An 18,395-nucleotide genomic window follows, 5' to 3' on the forward strand; every position below is an offset into this window, starting at 1 on the left:
TGTGTAAAATGGCTGAAATTATTTTTATTGTGAAATTGGAAATGGGAAGTTATAAGCTTGAACTTTTTTAATCCGTAGACCATAAATCTGGTTGTATCTGGTTGTATCACTTACTATACAGGAAGACGCTTAGAGGACAGATTGGTATTTTCTATACAAAGTTGCACAGGGAATCCAGTAACCTTGCTATCTTTGCCGGGAACCAAGGTGGCTGGATTTGATTGACAAACTTAAAGCTTGTCACAATACAACATGGCTTGTACTTCAGATGAAAATCTACCATTCTCACCGTGCTTGTTTGCCAGGTAAGGTAAAACGGTCTTTGAATTTTTATGCCATCTGGTCCCCTAGCAACAATGCTGGAAGAAATTTTTATGAAGGTCGGTCAGTTGAGTAGACAAAGACCACATTATATTGTTGGAGCTTAGAGTTCATATGTTGACGATGACGGATGCACCGTAGATTGGTAAAGAACAGGACTTGAGGAAAGAAACCCGTTGTTCTGTTTTAAGGACCCTTGCACATTGGCCAATTCTGATGACTGGTGAAGGATTTGTATATGTTTCCTTTTATCAGTCCGTTAATGTTGAATTGGCGGTTTCTCATTGTAAGATTTCATCTATAAGTTCAAGTCATCTGTTTCTGTTCTCATAGACAATTGGCTCAGTAAACATAACATGCGCTGGTTGTATAGAGAAGCGTTTCTTCTTTTTTGGTTTTCTTGTATGCACATCGAAGACTTTTTGGCATCCCCGTCACCACATGGACCGATGGTTCACCTTCTATTAAAAAAGACCGTATTTCGTCCTCGGATTCGGTCGTGGTTCTTATTGTGCGCAAACCAGTTATCGTCTTGCAAGGGCATGGAGAAAAATAGTTCTTTCTGTAACCTGCAGTTATCGCGGGAAAATGTTGTTATGGGCGTCTGCAGGGTTTATAACGTGGCCAATGGCAATATGCTGCAACACTGAACTTTTCTGAGAAGGATTAAGGTATGTAAGTCGCTTTTGGGGCTTGCATCATTTTGCATCATTAATTTGGATTCAAACAGGAAGAACGTGATTTATTTTTTAAAGACTCGTCATTTTTTCTGTCATTTTCTATTCGTTAACACTTTTACATCGACTAAAGAAAGACAGCGCAAGTCTTAATTATTTGGTTAAAATAAAGCTCACTCATTGCAACGTTTTCTTCTAGCTCATTCAGTTCCATTGGTAAATACGACTTTCCTCGTGGATACTTATTGCCACTTGCGGTACAGGATGATGTTACGGTTGCTGAACATGGTTTCGCTGAAGGAGTTTGTGTGGGTTTCTCTTGTATTTTCCTCTGTTCTCATACCTTTTCGGTTCCTTTTGTAATCAAAATCGTCGGTCCAATCCGTAAACGCGAATTTTCTTGTTTTCGGATAGGACCGACAATTCCCGATTGGCCTCTTCTTTGTCTCTTCTTGTTGACTGTATTTCCGATTTTGTACTGCTGTGCTGAATTTGTGGTGTAATTTTATTTTTATAAACAAAAGTCGTTGTTTGCTTAGTACCTCTTCAAGACAAAACGTGTGGGCGTTTTCTACTGGAGACCAGTATTGGTACATGAGTTCGAGAAAACACGTTGATTATTGTGGACAAAAGTCAGAATGACTGAAGGTTTGATGTAGGAATGTTTTATTACAAATACAAAATATTAAAAAATGTAATGCCCAGCAATACATAAAAAATACAAAATTCTAAATGTTTATAAAAAATGAGTGTTGTACATTATGTAGGACAGATGATGACCAGCATCACAGAGTTGTAAATTAAATGACGAGCAGTTCACACATCAACTGCCTAAATATGTTCAATAATCATACTCAATATTGCATTGATACTATTTCTGTTAGATCGCATAGCATTAAATGCTATCAATCATAATACACTCAACATATACGAATGTGACCCGAGGTGCACCTTATTTTTGCCATTTCACCCTAGATTATTATCATGTGATTCCCCACATGGTAAATGCTATCAATAGCAATACACTCGACATATGACACAATTCAATATCTTACATTGTTAAATAAATATGATTGGACATTATCAATAAGATTCATCAGTTTGGAAAAAAAGAGATATCAAAGTTTCACTTTCTACACAATGTACGCATTAAACGTGTCGCAACGTTTCTAGATCGACTGGTTTGTGTAGAAAGTCAAACTTTGATATCATGATAGGACATTATCCAGAAGTACATGTCGGCACTTTGAATGAAAATACTTGCTTTAAAATAAATACTTAATACAGGAAGCTATTAATAAAATGGTTTGCAGAAATGAAAATATGTTTAACAAATTCGTCAAACAAATGACAATATTCGTAGAATCAACAGTGCACGCTAAAGACATGCCGATGTTGTATGGAATTCCTCGATCCTGTGTGCCTGCACGTTAACAGGCAAGTGATGAAGTCTTGTTGTGATATATTCGAGTATGTCCCCGACATCAGTACCATTCAGGAACGCGTGAGTCTCGTTAACAGGCAAGTGATGAAGTCTTGTTGTGATGAATTCGAGTATGTCCCCGACATCAGTACCATTCAGGAACGCGTGAGTCTCGTTCAATGTTTACCGTCCATACTATGAAAGAGAGAGAAATAAATAACATATAGAGGCCCTGCTGTAGAAAATTCATTTGACATGTATAGTGATTTTTAGAAAGAATGCTGAAGCATGATGTATTTTTAAAAGATGGCTGCAGAGACTTAATATGCAACAGTTGAAGATCAGTGATTGACTATACTAATCTTTAGTTTGCTTCGAGTTATTACATTTCATTCGTAACATTATAACATTAACCAGGCTGTGCATATCCACCGAACCACTTGTTTAAAATTGGTATTAGTTTCTGTATCTTGTTACGTGTTCTACAACAAACTACAAGACCACATTGGCACTTTCCAATCATTTTTCTGGTATGAAATATTGAAAAGCGAAACACTTTTTTTTTTTTTTTTCAAACGGTATACATTAGTTTCTTTATCAGTTTGACATAATAATAATAGTTAAAAGACATAATTTGGTGCTTACCTCATTGGACGACAGGTGTGTTGAGGAGGAAATTAATTGCCACAGACGTTAATCGGGCAATCACGACACATGATTCCATCTGCTAACGTGATAATTTGGTATCGCCTACACCAGGACACGATGTAATCCCCCGGACAGTCAGGAATTTTGGGACATTCACCCATTATATAGGGGTCTGTCAGTACTCGGTAGTGGAAACCTGCAACAGTAATAGAAAAATGTATTATTTATCTAATATTACAGAAACGTTTCATTCGTTGTCTGTTAAAATTGTCTATATAATGATGTCTGTTCAGACAGAATATGTCAATATAGCAGTCAACAAATATGTATTTGACATTCTTCAAAACGACTGGGTGTATATTGTAATGTATCGGTGTCCATCGGGTGAAAATGACATAACTCGCAATCAAATATTAATAGAACAGTATTACTGTAGACTATTTTTCTGTACTATGTCCTGGAAGTGGATACTGATTTGCAAATGATTTAGCATACATTTGTTTATATTCCCTATTTATACCTAAAACACAAACAAACAAGCTTACGATATTCATACTAAAACAAAAACAAAAGACTATTTGATAACTTTTGATAAAAAAGAGTACACATAAATGAATAAAGCAGGACGAAAATGTAATTTGTTTAACTTACCTTCAGCTGAATTGCAAATGAGAATGAAGATCATCAGAGATGCTAAGAGAGCTTTGCCGCAAGCCATCGTGGTGAATTAATTGGAGTTGTAATGGAGAGATCCAACTGCTGTTGTTGAATGAATGATTGTGTTTGTACCGTTATACTGTCCCAGTCGTATTTATATACACATGGCCCTGATGACAATGTGGTCAACCATGCGTATCCTTTCACCTGTGTGATGGCAGGTTGCGTTGGTGGAGGTGAATCAGATTATCAGTCAGGCAACACAGGTTAAAGGTTACCTCGCACGTCAGTAACTATGTCACTCAAGGTCTTATAGTACAAACATTTTAACATCTACAGGTAAATATTTTGATGCAAACGTGCTGTTACATAAACAAAAATACTTCAAATTTTATGTCGTAATGAAGTTTTGACCAAAACATTATTTTGAAATAAGGATGACTTGATATTAACGTATGTTTTAAAGGTAAGGGTTAAAAACAAGGTTTAGCATGTGGAGGTGTAACTTGAACCAAATTGACCTTAAGTGACTACGTCATACTGGTCAATTCGTGGTTCCTAGTTATTTGGAATATTTTGCTGATTTGTATAATGCTGTAAGCATCATGTCCACTCCTGAAGCCTACCAAGCCTGTCAGATCAGCTGTGCAATCTTAGTAACGCTTAGTAATGAACGTTAACTTGTCAATATCTATTATGATAAGACCCGCGTCTAACTAATTATCAAATGAGTATAACTATGAAAACCCGAATGACTAATTGTTTTAAAGACGATCCAAATTCCGCAAAAGAATCATCATGGGTATACTTTAAGAAACCTAAACGAGCAACTATTTTAAATACAACCCGAAATCCACAAAACCATCATTAAAGAGAGCACCCCATCCATATTGATTATTATCATATCTGTGTGTCGGATTTGGGGGTGATTATTATTTTAATTAATTATTTAATTGTTTAAGTACTGTAAGCATTCTAAGAAGGTCGACGATATGCATTGATCTTTGTTGTAATCTTTTACTTAGAAATTTGTTAGACCTGTTGCTTTTATCTCAGTTTTTCCTTTTTTTCTATTTGTCTTTCTCTTTGTGTCTGTCTCGGGCAGACCCTTGCTGAGTCGCTTGGTAACTATTCGATTAACTCTTGATAGGGCTTTAGGAAGATATAAATATACTTGCAAATTATATCAGATTTTTTTTATAGTTTCGTCCTACAATCGGTTAATTATTCGATTAAATGTTATTATAAACTAACACTGGGAACAACTGTATTTTCATATAAGTTATAACGTACCAAATAATATAGAAATGGTGTTGGCGTTAAATTTTTATGAAATGGATTGTGATGTTTATGGAAAGTTAAGAAACTCCATGATACTAAAAATAAATAAAGTACTTTTTTTAGTTGTGAAATGACTTTGACTATTAGCAGGAATTTCATTTCAAGTAAGATACACAAACACAAATGTATATATATATATATATATATATCGTAAACGCGGAGCTCTGAGTGATCAAATATGCTGCTACTAAAATATAAGAAGTTATGTCATGAAAACGTTGGCCCTCAAATAAGGAATCGAGGAATATAGGGACGTCTACGGTACATACGCACTAGATCATGCTATGAGTTCAACTTCCATTTGTGTGTCATAGGGTTACGCCTGGTCAGTTTATCTGAGTCAAATCTACCAAATATCCGGTTTATGTCTAGTTATCATGGATGTATGTTTTAAATGACACGATGATAAACTGTTCTTGTACACATGATCCTAGTACAACAGGTGTAAATGTTCTAACTAGAACAGAAACACTCTACGTCTGGTGTGCGTGTTCTTATGGAACACTAACACAAAACACATATAATCTCTATAGGGGCTATGATGTTTTAGGCTCATTTTGGAGAGAAAGTGGAAAAGGAGAAGGAAAGAAAAACATTGCTATAATGAAAAATTATTGACTAGAAGGAAGGCTGTAATAAAGATACTGAAGAATGTGGAAACAAGGTGTTCGATAACAATACATTTAATTGATTATTGATTACTGAACGAAACAACATTTGTTCCCTTAGCGGCGTCGTAATAAAAGCTCTACAGAGCTTATGTTTGTTGTTGACAATGTATACGACGTTAAATAAAGATTATTCATTTATTTACATTTATTTATTTATTTATTTATTTAATTGATTGATTGCCACATCAGCGTAACAGATATATGCTGTTTGTTAATAAAGTTAGTACTTGTACAAAGTGTATGAAAGAGGCACATATGTCTTCAACTGGTTTAAATTGAATTAAAATAGTAAATTGAAAACAAGATTCGAGCGAAAAATTCAATTATTAATTAATGAAAATAATACATGTACCAGTTTTACACTTAGATTGGGCCCGTCTTTAAGCTAAAATTTCATTAAGGCACCTTTCGTCTGTAGAGATATACTGTTAATTCCATTATTTAAACAACTTTTTTCTGAGTGTACTGTTCAGGTCAAGGTGCAGATAAAACTTATATTTCGATGTTGTAGTGAACTCGTTCTTTTGCTTGGCTGTACGCCTTACAACCCATCGCAATAGGTAATGAAAGTGTAAATCATTTTTCCTTATATATTGTGTTTTTCCAAGTATTTGTTTAGCCAATTTTAACAACATGAAAAACATAATATTTTCAAATTCAGGAAATCAGCGGATATTTGTCTTGAATATGTTAATTTACTCTGTACTATAGTAAACCTGAACGTTTGATTTTTTTTATTTATATCACAGATGTCGCCTGCTGACACGGGGCTTCCAAAGATGAAGGGTGGTGAAGTCTGGGGGAGAGTTTTATGGTAGCCATAATTATCTCATCAGGAATCTTATTAAGAAAGATATTGTTCTTTTTGTAATATTTATATATTTACTATTTATTGTTTAACTTTATTGCTATATTAAGGTATTATTCATATATTTATTTTTATGCTCATCTTGTTTTTCTAGATGATTGGTTGTTTGCATAACATATTGGGAGTGATGTTATGTATGCGTTGCTAACACGTCTAATCAGTTTAATTGTTATTAATACAAATAACAATGGAAAATAATTCCAATGGTGATACAAGAACAACAGAAGCATTATACATCATTATGGTAAAAGTTGGGTCATTGGGTTTTTAAAATATTAATATTAGGAATATTTAAGTGAAGTTTTTTTAAGCTATTGTCGCTGATAAACCAGAGTCACCTTCGAAATACCAGGCAAAAGCAAATAATGAAAAAGGTGCAAGGCGGGGAAAATACTCTTTATTGGTCGAAATGCATATCGTCGATATTACGCACAATTTACCTTAAAAATACAACTTGTTGATCATCTTATTCATATGATTTAAGATGGAAAGTATTTTTGCAATATTTCAAATGAAAACAAATTAATTATGGCTATAGTAAAATCACGTTATGGAGGCTCGAGTTGTCTATTGATGATGACGTTTGGGACTTTCTGTTTACTCTAGATATGGTCACGGAGGTGCATTACGTAGCAAAAATGTGATAAATTTTGATATGACAAATAGCTTTCATGATACTGAACGACGTGCAATGATTTCGAAAAACATGCATTACTAGTTATTGTTATTTATTTGGTCATACGGGTTGTGCTGAACGTTAAATGTTAGATCCGCAGGTGGTGACATGCTGTTTCTTGCACACGTACACTGCGGTACTGCACTGACGTAAATACCAGTCGGCAGCACACTCGACACTTGCACGCCTAGACCCGTTGATTTGTCAGCTTGAATATACGTTAGATAAATATCCACATGTTATAATTTACGATGTATCGAAGAGAATTATTGTTGATCGTATGATTGTGATCTATATATTATCTTAAGTATCATAATTAAAAGATTAAATGTCTATGTGAAGCAGATATTAATAAAAATAAATTAAAAAAAAGATCTCACGACCGACTTCAAAACTAGCCGCAATTTATGTTGATCCCTGTGAAGGCTGAAAGCTGCTAGTATTGAAGTCGGTCGTTACATATAATTGTTCTCTTCATATATAAAGGCAAATACATTAGATTATTAAAAATTATTAAACATTATTCGTTCGAGAGCAACGCATGCCCGTCGATATCGTTTTCTTTAAACAAGCCATAAAGCTGACAAGGAACAAATTATATCTGTTACCTACCTGTCGCGTGCTGTACAGAAGTAAACAAAAACAATTTAACATCAAATCGTTTTGATGAAATGCACTTCTTGACTTGTTGATGTTGTCTGCATGTTAGATTAAGCTGATCACTACGACCTTGTATTTGACCTATGTAAACGTTTGAAGTCACGACCTTACATTTTACCTATGTAAACGTTTGAAGTCATACATTAACTTATGATGGCCTTATTGAGGGTTATACATGTATGGCCATTTGGTGCAGTATAAATGTTGACTTTGTTTGGAGCTATCATAATCTGCATTCGTTTATTATTTGTTTCAAATAAAAGCTTCATTAGTTCGTATTTCTAGTGGGTTTTTTTAGGATCAACCAAATAACTCTTAGCTATTTGCTATTTTATAAAGTGTGTAATCAGTTGAAGCTTCATTACGTAATTACATAGTTAAATGCACAAGTTACCTCCTTGCAAATGATGATTTATGGTGGAAAATCAATACTTCATTCTTAAATTTCCTATAAAGGGGAAATATTAGCCAGGTGGCATAGGACTAGTAGTAAGAGCCTGATAAGGCAGCTCCTGCGAATTCCTCAGAATTGTATGGGTTAATATATATGCTAATTGTATTGATTGTATAAAAATGTATATCTTTGTACTGTAAAGCGCTGTAGAGTGGCTTATTCTAGCTAGATAGAGCGCTATATCAAATGTTATATATTATTATTATCATTATTTTAAATACAAAGTTACAATAGCTTCTCCATACTAATGTAGATTTATGAATCGTATTTTGACCCACTTATATATTTCTCTATGATATTAGTGTCAGAATCGAAAATCTGTACTCGAGAAGAAAGGATAACACTGTATTAAGCATGGTTTGACTGACACGAATTGAAAATGTGTATTCAGACTAAAACACCTCACAATTTTAGTACGCTATTTGTTTTATCAGAGTGACCTGGCCAACATATTGTAGTCATCAATATGATGTCAGCCCTTAACGTATGTTTACTACTGTAGATAACACAAGATAAACGTGGGTTTTAAGATATTGAAATCGCAAACACTTTGTTACTATAAGATCGAAAGGTGCATATAAATGACAAGAATTAAGAATACGATATTTCTTGGACCTGTTGACATAAATCAATTGTGATTTTATCAAAACTAACTATCAATGTGATATATAAATAATAGTATTATATTTAAAGATCTTAATGTGTTTGTCTTATACTAGTGATGTAATGTCAAATCGTTCTTGTTACATATTTTTATTGTTAAATTATAAGTTTTGTCTACTCTTTGAAATTTCTATAATTATGAGGTTTTATGCACCTTCCCTTCTGTTTCAACAGTAGTTTAGCAAAATGTAGTTGTACATAATTTGTATGTGTTTGATAAAACTTAAATAAACATCCTAGATAATCACCTGTAAACTCTGACCTGGGACGAACCCCAATAGTTACCAATAGTACTTTCGGTTTAGGTATACATGTTTAACAGAAAATGGCGTTGTTCATTGAACTGAGGTGTGCAGCCAGACACAAAGAAGATATATTCCACTGAATACTTTCTGGTAACTATAATTCTTATATAACCCCGTGTTTTTTTTGTTGTTGAAGTTTTTAAATATTTCGACATTGATGTTTATACTATACAACATTCCAACGAAAAGACTTTTTGAAATGTTTACATTTTGTAAGGGGGATTTCAACAATTGTGTTTATGATTTTGATACTGTTAAGCTAAAGATGCTGTTTATTTTGTCAAAATTGTATACAAATAATAAATGTTGTATCTTATTATACAACAGTAGTTGCGTAGTAATAGTGTATAAGCAGTAGTTATGTAATAGTTTCAGTATACACGTTGTCAGAGTTGTATACAACAGCAGTACTGTAGCATTAGCAGTAGTAGTATACATTGTTGTATGGAAATATTACTTGGTTACAACAGCAGTACTGAAGTAGTAGTAGTATACACTGTTGTATGGTAATATTACTTGGTTACAACAGCAGTAGTGGTAGCAGTAGTAGTAGTAGTAGTAGTAGTAGTAGTAGTAGTAGTAGTAGTAGCAGTAGTAGTATACACTGTTGTATGGTAACATTACTTGGTTACAACAGCAGCACTGTAGTAGAATTAGTAGTATACACTGTTGTATGGTAATATTACTTGGTTACAACAGCAGCAGTAGTAGCAGTATTAGTATACACTGTTGTATGGTAATATTACTTGGTTACAACATCAGTACTGCAGAAGTAGTATACACTGTCGTATGGAAACAACAGCAGCACTGTAGTAGAACTAGTAGTATACACTGTTGTATGGAAATATTACTTGGTTACACCAGCAGTGCTGTAGTAGTAGTAGTAGTATACATTGTTGTATGGAAATATTACTTGGTTACACCAGCAGTGCTGTAGTAGTAGTAGTAGTAGTCTACATTGTTGTATGGTAATATTACTTGGTTACAAAAGCAGTGCTGTAGTAGTAGTAGTATACACTGTTGTATGGAAATATTACTTGGTTACAACAGCAGTGCTGTAGTAGTAGTAGTAGTAGTAGTAGTAGTAGTATACACTGTTGTATGGTAACATTACTTGGTTACAACAGCAGTACTGCAGTAGTAGTAGTATACCCTGTTGTATGGTAATATTACTTGGTTACAACAGCAGTAGTAGTAGAAGAAGTAGTATACACTGTTGTATGGTAATATTATTTGGTTACAACAGCAGCAGTAGTAGCAGAAGTAGTATACGCTGTTGTATGGTAACATTTCTTGGTTAAAACATCAGTACTGCAGTAGTAGTATACACTGTCGTATGGAAACAACAGCAGCACTGTAGTAGATTTAGTAGTATACACTGTTGTATGGAAATATTACTTGGTTACAAAAGCAGTGCTGTAGTAGTAGTAGTATACACTGTTGTATGGAAATATCACTTGATTACAACAGCAGTGCTGTAGTAGCAGTTGTTTATATTGTCATATTTGTGTAGCATAGTTTTGTTTTGCAGTATTGTTACGCTTTTGTACAATAGTAGTACTTTTACTGTAGCTTAAAATATTCGTCATATTTGTATGTTGTATATTGGTAAAAATAAATTGAATCTTAATACAACAGCTGTACTGCAGTAGTGCCTGTTTACATATCGTAATGATAATGCTGCATTAGCAGCTACATGTTTCTTCTTCTTCTTACGGTACTAAGTTGGCTATACAATCCATTAGTATAACTATAATAGCAGGTAGGTGTTACCATGTGTCCCATATATCCACGACTCCTCTTCTGAAACGGAGTTTTTATGTCATACACGATACCCTACCTTTTATCTTTTGTGAAATATCAGAATGTATTACATTTTACTGCTGGAACTATGGTTTTTGCAGTGGAAAGGGTTTCTACTATTACAATTAACATCCGTTTTGTAATTTGCAAACAAAACGACAAAGTAAAGAGCAAGGATTAATGCGATAGATATATGGTCATTGTCAATCGTGACGTCACAATAATCCTGACGTTTTCTTATCGTTAAGTCATGATACATAATTCCATTCCCCGACTTTAATTGGAGGAAACGACGATTTGTTCACGGTATTTAATGCCGTTATCGCTTGGTTGCTTTATGTTTTATAGTAATTTTTAATTTGTGGGTTAAATATTTAATAAAGGTTAATATTCGCCCAACTCATGAAATGCAACTGACCCTCTATATTCTGGATAAATGCGACCTGTTGACCAATAATATATGAACCAAGGCTTTCAAAAATGCTTCAGTTTACATTGAAATCATTTGCGTTGTATTTCATTTCCTATTCTTATTTGATTGTATGATTAATGAAAAACAATCGAAGTTACTATTTGGACAGACGTTACTAAATGTTTTTTCTGCCAAAAAGTAACACTCATGAGTACAATGGCATTTTTCTATCTCCGTCTTTCTGTGTCGTTCATGTTGTATTTCCTTTGGTTTTGATGGCTCCTCAGTTCCTGTTGTGTTTTTGGAGCAGATGTCGTGTTTGGATTTTGTCCGTATGTGTTGACGCTTTGAAATATCTTTTTCACTATTTTTCTTAATATTAATCACTCAGCTACTGATCTTGTTCCCATTATAAAATGCACTGCATCACTTTTTGCAGACAAACATGGCTACACAGGTAGATAAGGGATTTATTGTGGCGGCCATTGACCTAGGGACAACATATTCCAGCCATGCATTCTCTTACAAGTCTGACTATCAACGTGATCCATTGCATATCCATACTGAAATATGGGAAGCTGGGAATGAGTTGTCACACAAAACGTCGTCTGTCATTCTCCTGAACCCGGACAAGTCCTTTAACTCATTTGGATTTGAGGCAGAAAAAGAATTTACCCGAATGGCAGAGGAGGAGAATATGGCGGCAGAGATGCTGGGAGAATACTATTACATAGATTCCTTCAAAATGAGACTTTATCAAGAAACGGTATGGCATTGGTTTTGACGTCAATACCTTTATATAATGTAATATATGCCTCACCATTGAACACCAATGCTTTGTTTTCTACACAAATGTATACATCTGTTTCGTTATTTCTTTCCAAAAAAAGTTATTGTTTCTTACTTATAAATTGTTTTAAATGTATTGTACTTATAGGAGAACGATCGTGTTCAAAATGACATTCGACGGGATACGGAAGTAGATGATATTTTTGGAAAGCCTATATCGCTTGTGTATCTCATTGAGACGTCGATTTTGTACCTCAAAACACATCTTCTGGATCAACTGAATTCTCGCGGTTTTGATACAACCGTTACGGACGTACGATGGGTCATTACGGTACCAGCCGTATGGACAGACCAGGCGAAGCAGATAATGAGGGAGTGTGCATTCAAGGTACAAGACTATTGTCAATATCCTCGATTGTCTTTTCATTAAAAAGGAAAAAAATCATTTATTTTTATCTTTTATTTTTAAAGTGCTTTATTTATTAAGATCATTTCACAAGAATGATATGTGGCATGCGTTATGTGTCCATTCGTCTGTTTGTTTCATAACTAGTATTGGTAAGAGCATAACTTCTGATAGGTTGTTGAAATTGACAAATCTGTACTCTCTTCCTTGTTTTAAATTTATATTACGATGTCTTACCACAAATTGTAACTCGATGGCTACTTGATTGTTTCAATGGTGGTTTCGTACATAATATGAAAATCGTATTTTACTAGCAATCATGTCTGCACACTTTATATTGTATAAAAACAAATACAGAACTAACAGGATAAAAGATCCCCGTATCAGCGACTACGTAACTAAGTATTTGAAACTAATTTTTCCGGCAAAACTACAGTTTTGATAAACATTACCTAATGAAAACTTTACTTTACAGGAATTTTATGTGAAATGATAATGATGAAATAAACAGAATGTTAATAATAATAGTTTTTTGAGAGTAACAGATAAGTGGGAATAGACCAGGATTCGAACCCCGGACTTCAGATTACTTTCGCTTGAACTAATTGAGCTACCGGGTCATCGAAAGTATCCTGTCCAAACTTTATATCCAAACGGAAGTTTAGGGAGGTTACTATACATAGGAATATACATAGATCAGCGAGACAGAAATCCTTAAGCTAAGTTAATATATTTTCTATTTACTAAGGCTGGTATACCTAGCAACACACTAACTTTGGCATATGAACCGGAAGTGGCTGCGTTGTTCTGCAATCATCTTCCGGCAGATCAGCTCAGGGGAGCAGACAAGGATATTTTCAAGGAGGGGGAAAGAATAATGGTTGTGGATCTTGGAGGTAAAATCCTATGTTTTCTTTGAAGGCAATCTGGTTCAAGATTAAGTGATATCAAATTTGATTTAAAAGTATAAACCTCCTGCAAGGTGTATGCCTACAGTTGCCAGTTCATCCTATGACGAATTTTAAATTTTAAAACGTCTTAAATATCAGCCTGTTGAATAACTTATATGATATTACAGAATGAGACACAAACATCTTTGAGGGCTGATAATTTTAAAATGTGCTATATATTACCAATATATTTCTATTTATTACATCGACTGTGACTATACTGATATTTTAGTGATGTTCGGATCGGTCAAGAAACGAACAGCATATAGTATAAAAACCGATCCGTACCGTCAAAATAAAAGTTTGCACTTTGACCTGGACGGTAGATATCAGAGGAACTCACAATTGTATATATTTTGTTTCTTGAAGGGGGGACCGCAGACGTGACAGTCCAGGAGGTATCTGGAGACAAGATGAGGAGTATCTTTACCGTAAGTGGTGGACCATGGGGAGGTTCAAAGGTCAACGCCGAGTTCATTAGCTTCTTAATAGAACTATTTGGAAATGAGGTTATCAGAAGACTTCAAAAAAATGACATTGAAGATTATCTCGAACTCATTCGTGAATTTGAAGTTAAGAAACGGAATACTAGTAAAACACAAAAAGGAATCGACTTAAGCATCAGAATCCCTACCGCCCTTCGTGAAAAATACGAAGAATTCCATCAAAGCGACTTTAAAAATGCATTTACCAAAAGAAGCAGAGCTAGTAATGAAGAGAAAGAAGATGTCACTTTGAAAAAAGACAAAATGAATATCAAACCAGACAAGGTCAAACGTTTCTTTTCCAAAACAATCTCGAATATCACTGAACATCTTACAGCTATAACAGAACAAAGCAATGCTAGCGTTTCCGCTATCCTAATGGTCGGAGGATTTTCAGAATGCAAACTGGTCAGTGACGCCATCAAAGAAGCCTTTCCTGATCACCATGTTATTATCCCTATGGAGTGTGACCTTTCTGTTATCAAGGGAGCGGTCCTGTACGGCCATAGACCCGAATCAATCACCGCTAGGTACTGTCATTACAGTATTGGCATCAGTCTCAACAAGCTATACGACCCAAATGAGCATGTTGGAGCTACTACATTCAAAGCGGGAAAAACGGTAAAATGCGGGAACTGTTTCGAAACATTCTTCCGTAAAGGTCGCATTGTAGAAGTGGGTGAGAAGGAAGCAGTAGAGGTCCACAGCGATCACAGAGGGAGCGACAGGGAAAAGTGGAAGTATGATGTCAAGGAAATTGAAATATTCACCTCAAACAACGCTCACACGAAATTCGTTACAGACGCGGGATGCAATCGGCATGCGATAGTAACGATTGACCCACCGGAAGGCGGCTGGTCACAAATAACTGACGGAAAAATCGAAATGGAAGTAGGTGGAACGGAGGTAATTGTTCGATACATTGATCAGAATTCTCATCAGATTACCGTTGTCAAACTTGATAGTTTAACCTGTATTGGAGAATAGAGAAGATCCAATACAAGAGATCAACCGGTCCTTGTGTGTTCCATGCTTGTAATGGCAATGCTGGTAGCGTGGTTATACTATTTTTAAACTTGATCTTTGAATTACAGGAAACGAAACGAACGAAGGATTAGAAAAGGACTGTTTGATTGAAAAAAAGTTTGAGCTCAAACCAACGTCATAATAAAATGTAATGCAACCTACAGAAAAATAATTTTTTATGTTTTTATTCAAAATGCCATTGTATAGTTCATGGTTTTATAAACACTTATTCATATCATTTTCTTTGTTTTAAAAACTAACTATTGCTGCAGTTCTTTTATTGTCAATATTTCAGGTTGTGGAGAGGGGCATTTTTAAAGGTTATCGACATAAATCATATATTGGTTTGTACTTAATAGCATTATTTCTATAATATACAGTATATTGTCTAATGAGAAATATCTGGAAATATTTAGTTCAGATTTGGGTCATTGTGTCTTTAGGTTTCGTATGACCCCATGACTTGCGCACATGTTAGACTCCTTGGTCCGTGTTTCAAGACGGGTCGGGTGGAATGACCCAACGCGATATTCATGGGGATTTAATTTCGCGATATTCGCGGTCATCAACGAAAGCGTGAAATTCATGACCCAGCAAATAACAATCGGGTTATATTATGTTACCTACACAAGAGGGATATCAATTTAGGGTATATTATGTTACCTATAAAAGAGGGTACCAATGTAGGGTATATAATGTTACCTACAAAAGAGGGATATCAATGTAGGGTATTTCATGTTACCTACAAAAAAGGGATATCAATGTAGGGTAAATTATGTTACCTATAAAAGAGGGATACCAATCTAGGGTCTATAATGTTACCTACAAAATAGGGATATCAATGTAGGGTAAATTATGTAACTTACAAAAGAGGGATATCATTGTTGGTGATATTATGTTGCCTACAAAAGAGGGATATCAATCTAGGGTCTATACTGTTACCTACAAAATAGGGATATCAATGTAGGGTAAATTATGTAACTTACAAAAGAGGGATATCATTGTTGGGGATATTATGTTACCTACAAAAGAGGGATATCAATGTAGGGTAAATTATGTTACCTACAAAAGAGGAATATCAATGTAAGGTAAATTATGTTGCCTACAAGAGAGGGATATCAATGTAGGATATGTTATGTTACATATCAATGTACGGTGTCTAACGTGACCTATATAAGAGGGATAACGATATAAGGTGATGTGTAATTAACTAATATATGACATTTACAAACATTTTTTTTATATTATCACAAAGTTATCTTGAAGGCATTCTATTGTAGATACAGGTTACCTATACAAAAGATAGATAATTGTGTAAAAGCTGAAAGTTCAATTGTGTGTTAACTTGCATGTGATGATGGGTACTGTAATTTAAAAATGAGAAAAGCTTTTTTGTGATTTTTTAATGAAAGTCCCTTGTTTGAAGTAAATATACATTGGTTGTGCATATACATAATTTGAATAATAATCATGACTGGGTGTACAGTAGTCTAGTGGTAGGACGCCATGCTCGTGACCGAAGGGTTGCGTGTTCGAGTCACGACACGGAACTGTGTTGTATCTTTGAGCAAGATACTTTACTCCGCTTGTTCCAGTCTACTCAGCTGTAAATGAGTACCTAGTTGGGCAGTGCTAGAATTGTTGAATGCGCCGAAATGGCAGCACCTGCTGTATTCTCCCGAGGGAGTTTAGATATAGGCTGGTTGCAAAGGCCCTATAACCACGGATAATAATGTGTGAACCGCTTTCAGGCGACCTACGAACTTGGTTGTGATAAAGCGGTATATAAGAACCTCGAATTATTATTATTATCACAAGCAAATGAAATATTTGCTGTTTTGTTTGCAGCTTTGAAATACATGTATATGTAAGCTCGTCGGTTTTAAATCGATTTTATAGTGAAAGTAAACCAAACAATTTTGCTTAGTTTTGTCATGGAATTGTAATAACAAAAGAGAAACAAAACACAAATTTAGGGAAAGACAAACATGACCATAAGGAGTCGCCAATAAAATTCACCAGGAACCGTCATTCAAGCTGAAGGTGGTATAATTGCTACTGTCTTGAGTTGCTCGGCGATGAAATCACCTCGCAATGTTATGTTTACTTTTATCAGAAATTAATAAATATTCATCTATAATGAACTAAAAAGTTGTTTTTTGTTTGTTTGCTTTTGTTTAATAATAAAGGATAACCATGATTTATTGGGATTATACGGTATAGGCCTTTACTGAAAGAACTGTGTGCACTTTTGTGCATAGATCGCTTTGCGGATTTAAAATTAAAGCATGCACTGTCTTTTTTGGTTTATTCCATAAAACCCCAAAAATAATACTGATTATTTAAGAAATGATCAACGTATGTGCTTGTATATAATGGTAGATAAATAATGAGGGTGAGGAAATTTTGGAAAATCCCGCGTTATATTTACCACTATAATAACAAATGTGGCTTGTATTTACCAAGTAAAAAATGGTAATGAAAGTTTTTTTTTAGTCTCTACCTCAGGGTCCATACGCCTATTATAATCAAGCTGTGACCTAGAAGTTCAGCGGAACGTTCTGACCGTAAGTTTTTTTTCGTGGATCTAGAGGTTAACTTCTTGCAATCAACACATTAAACCAGTCCCGCGACTCTATGGCAAGCCAACTTAACATTTATTCAAGGAGCAATGTCGATCCTGTATTTCATCGAATTATATAAGATATCTTATATACTATATAAGATATCTTATATCGTATATAAGATATCTCATATACTATATGCGATATCTTATAAAGAAATTAAATGAGATGCTATATAAGATATCTTATATGATATATAAGATATCTTATATCGTATATAAGATATCTCATTTAATTTTCTATATAAGATATCTTATATAATATATAAGATATCTCATATAGCTATATAAGATATCTTATATAATTAAAGTCTCGTTACTAAATAAGATATCTTATATAGGAACGAGATTTTAACAAAATGTCGAAAATGAAGTCTCCCCGTCCGGAATATCTCGAGGATCTACGTAGGGACAGTAGGCTTGTTGTAACAACACGTGTTCCTGTCGCCGCCATTATGTCTGAGCCCACTTCAAGAGTGCGGGAAATGGCAGCCTCTGCTTTGGCCGCTATAAGAGAGACAAGGCGAGCTAGGCCTA

At 34.6% G+C, this 18,395-nt stretch overlaps 1 protein-coding gene and 1 long non-coding RNA gene across 2 annotated transcripts; one reads left to right on the plus strand and one right to left on the minus strand.

Annotated features, from left to right (window-relative positions):
- Positions 1-1,702: 1,702 nt before the first annotated feature.
- Positions 1,703-3,867, minus strand: LOC110445438. Its single transcript, XR_002462355.1, has 3 exons — positions 3,721-3,867; positions 3,067-3,265; positions 1,703-2,616 (listed from the first exon to the last, which is right to left on the minus strand). It is a non-coding gene; the product is annotated as an uncharacterized LOC110445438 (long non-coding RNA).
- A 5,491-nt stretch (positions 3,868-9,358) lies between these two features.
- Positions 9,359-15,115, plus strand: LOC110445477 (heat shock 70 kDa protein 12A-like; the record flags this gene model as incomplete). Its single annotated transcript, XM_021490133.1, is given in 5 exon segments — positions 9,359-9,454; positions 12,019-12,345; positions 12,517-12,756; positions 13,523-13,670; positions 14,094-15,115. Coding segments are annotated over 4 exon segments (1,731 nt in total), but the record flags the coding sequence as incomplete, so codon positions are not given.
- Between the last annotated feature and the right edge of the window lie 3,280 nt (positions 15,116-18,395).

This window comes from Mizuhopecten yessoensis, unplaced genomic scaffold, assembly GCF_002113885.1.
Source record: "Mizuhopecten yessoensis strain PY_sf001 unplaced genomic scaffold, ASM211388v2 scaffold2307, whole genome shotgun sequence".
In the NCBI taxonomy this organism is placed as follows: Eukaryota; Metazoa; Mollusca; class Bivalvia; order Pectinida; family Pectinidae; genus Mizuhopecten; species Mizuhopecten yessoensis.